This window comes from Octodon degus, unplaced genomic scaffold (assembly GCF_000260255.1).
Source record: "Octodon degus isolate 3935 unplaced genomic scaffold, OctDeg1.0 scaffold00067, whole genome shotgun sequence".
Lineage (NCBI taxonomy): Eukaryota > Metazoa > Chordata > Mammalia > Rodentia > Octodontidae > Octodon > Octodon degus.
In genome coordinates this window covers 2,693,248-2,696,385 of record NW_004524643.1, presented here as the reverse complement: position 1 = coordinate 2,696,385, position 3,138 = coordinate 2,693,248, and the positions used below count along the sequence as shown (strand labels likewise).

The 3,138-nt window shown below is 38.7% G+C and overlaps 1 protein-coding gene across 2 annotated transcripts in view; it reads left to right on the top strand.

Moving 5' to 3' along the window:
- The window catches only part of Sbf2 (SET binding factor 2), a 508,807-nt gene that overhangs the window by 409,409 nt on the left and 96,260 nt on the right, over nt 1-3,138 (top strand). For both annotated transcript variants that reach the window (XM_004634868.2, XM_023719341.1), the window contains exon 18: nt 2,217-2,387. In XM_004634868.2, coding sequence (XP_004634925.1) covers nt 2,217-2,387 — 171 coding nt within the window. The remainder of the gene's footprint in view (nt 1-2,216; nt 2,388-3,138) is intronic.

Genomic DNA, 3,138 nt, shown 5'->3' with positions numbered 1-3,138 from the left:
AGGAAGCTCTCCGCACACTCACCGGACCTGGGCTAGGACTGGGTCTCGGCAACCGTTTTAGAGCTTGCAGTGACAGCTCAGGCAGCTGCAGCACAGGTGCCACAGGTTCAGCACCACTGTTGTGGGTCATCCCTAACTTATAGCCACATAACAGGAAGAATGAGTGTCATGGCAGCAGGTCCCAGCCCTATCTTGAACGAGGCTTATACTTAGAGGCAGAAGGCAGAGCACAGAGACTCTTACCTGCAAGCATCACAGCTACCTTCCTCCTGAAAAAGTGTTCATTTCATGGTATGCCTGGTGCCTATTCTCCCTTCAGGTTTAGTATGCCCTGGAAATTAGCGTGTATTAACTATATAATATTTTATCAATTATTTTATACATCTGTTGCATGTCCCTAAGAAATGAACTGATTTTCATTGTGTAATTATTATGTATATAATTTTAATAATAATTTTTAGTCCCTGACATTTAAAGAAAACTCAGCTTACTAAATTTTTTCAGAAGAAACTTACCACTAACTTTAGTTCTACTCACAAAAGACAGATAAACTGAATTCCAAAGAATAAAATGGGCTGAAAAAAGATCTATCTTTTGAAAAAGGTACCTGCTATTTGCTGAAAAATAATGAATTAAACAATTTTTAATCATCCTTAATTTTAGAGATAATATCCAGGTGTGGTGGCATATGCCTGTAATCCCAGCACTCAGGAGGCTGAAGCAGGAAGGATTGTTGCAAGTTTCAGACCAACCTGGGCTATGAGGTGAACTCAAGGCTAGCCTAAACTGCAGAGCAAGACACTTTCTCAAAAAGACAAAAAAAAGAAAAAAAATTAGAGATAAAGTAGTGGCTGTGGAAAATGACTTGAGTCATTAAATGAAATTTGGCAATGTAATTTATCTATAAAATTTTAAAATGCAGTGTTACGTAAAGTCTTATCAGAGGTTTCATGCAAGATAAATACTAACTTTTGAGAGACAAATCCTAAGGATATGGAGAACACAGCAGCACTAATGAGTAATTTCTTTTCTGATTTGCTTTGAATTCTATCTAGAAGATAGAACAGCAGGGACTTTAGAAACAAACAAACTTTGGGCCTGAAACTTATTCAAATCTATTTCCACAGCTTATATAATTGTTAGATGGCCTTAGGCAATCACTTAAATCTCTACAAACTTCTGTTTTCTCTTCCTTAAATTTTAAGACATTAATGTTCATCTTATAAGACTGTAGGATTAAGTTATATATACAAATACACATATGCAGTATGTGCCTAGTGCCTGCAGTTTGTTTTCCTCCTCTGTTAAATACCTCTTAAGGTTATTGTTACTCTAAAGCCCAACAGAAAATCCAAGAAGGAGAATTTGGTTTGTAGTTACCTTCCCATGCCTAGATTTAATTACCAGAAAATGCTCTTGAAGCCCAGGAAAGTTTTCCAGGGTGTATGTGATAGTAACTTTCATGGAGGATAATGGGCTAGTGGTGGTAGCAAACCTATGGCACATGTGCTGCAGCAGACTGTTTGTGTCACTGAAAGCTCTAAAACATTTGTCATCACAGGTGAGCTAATTCCCTGAGCTGCAAGATTTGCCCTTACTCTATTTATAAAACCAAATTGCAGATTAAAGTGCCCGCAAGCAGGCGCAGGGGCTGGGGGTTCGATCCCAGGGCCTCCCGTGCCGGCCCCACCCCCAGGGCACTCTGAGACAGCAATTGAGACTGGGCATGGTGGTGCATGCCTGTAATCCCAGCTCTTGGGAGGCTGTAAACAGATGAATCACTATGAGTCCGATCTAGTAGTGAGACCCTGAACACCCTGTAGACCCTTCCCTAAAATACTAAATAAATAAATAAAACCAAATAAAATGAATTATAAATTATTAAGAGTTTCATGTTTAGGTGTTAATGAATATTATTTTATATCCTAATTATAACTATTACAGTGTCTACTGTATGTGCAGTACAGTGTTAGATACTTGTCATATATTCTCTAATTCATAAAATAATCTTTTATTCCTAAGATGTTGCTAAAATGCCCATTTTGATAATGTGACTGAGACACTAAAGGATTTAATGGCAAGCCAAAGATTGCCGGTTAAAAATGAGTACAATGTTGATCTTTTAATCACCTCTGTGGTTAACTGTGGCACCCATAACTTTCTGAACTGTCATAACGCTGCCAGTCCCATGGTGATAGATATTTGTGTTTTCACAGAAACTTGCTCCTGGAGTCAACCAGTTTGCTTACACCTGCATACAGGACCACCCCATTTGGACAAATCAACAGTTTTGGGAGACAACTTTTTACAATGCCGTGCAGGAACAAGTCCGTTCCTTGTATCTTTCAACAAAGGAAGACAATCATGCCTCATATCTAAAGCAAAAGGTTAGAGAAAAGAAAAATACTTGTGTGAGCCTAGGATTCTTTTTACTGTAAAGAAAGCTTTTGCAGATATTCCCAGGACAAAGGGAAACTACCTCTTCCTACTGGTGTATTTGAGTTTAATTTCGTGAATACAAAGGTAAACATTTTTTCTATTGTTTTCTGAAATTTTTCCATAATAATTTTTTTATTTTTTTTTAATTTTATTTATTTATGTGTGTGTGGCCAGCTCAGCCCAACAGGGGGCGGGGCTGGCTGGCATGTGGTGCTGGGGGATTGAACCGCGGTCCCTGTGCTCTGCTAAACTTGCTCTAAGTAGGTGCCCTAGACCACTGAGCCATGCCACCAGCCCCTCCATAATAATTTTTTAATGTAGTTCATTACCAACAGAATTATTTTATTATACTTTAATAAGTTACAATTCCTGGGAAACAATTATAGAGAGCCAAACATAAAGAACAAACCTAAAAGGACAACTAGGCATAAGTATTATGCAACTTAGTTCCTTGAAGAAATATCAAAGTAAAGTTAATTGAGTCTAGGGCTGAGGATGGTGTATCTGAGTGCTCTAGAGCACTTGGCTAGCATGTGCAAGTATCTGAGTTAAAGAGAGAAGGTAATTAACTTTAAAATAAATTTAGCCACGGGCTGGTGAGATGGCTCAGTGGTCTAAAGCACCTACTTAGAACAAGCTAAACTAAGCAAAGCACAGGGACCACAGTTCAATCCCCCAGCACCACATGCCAGCCAGCCC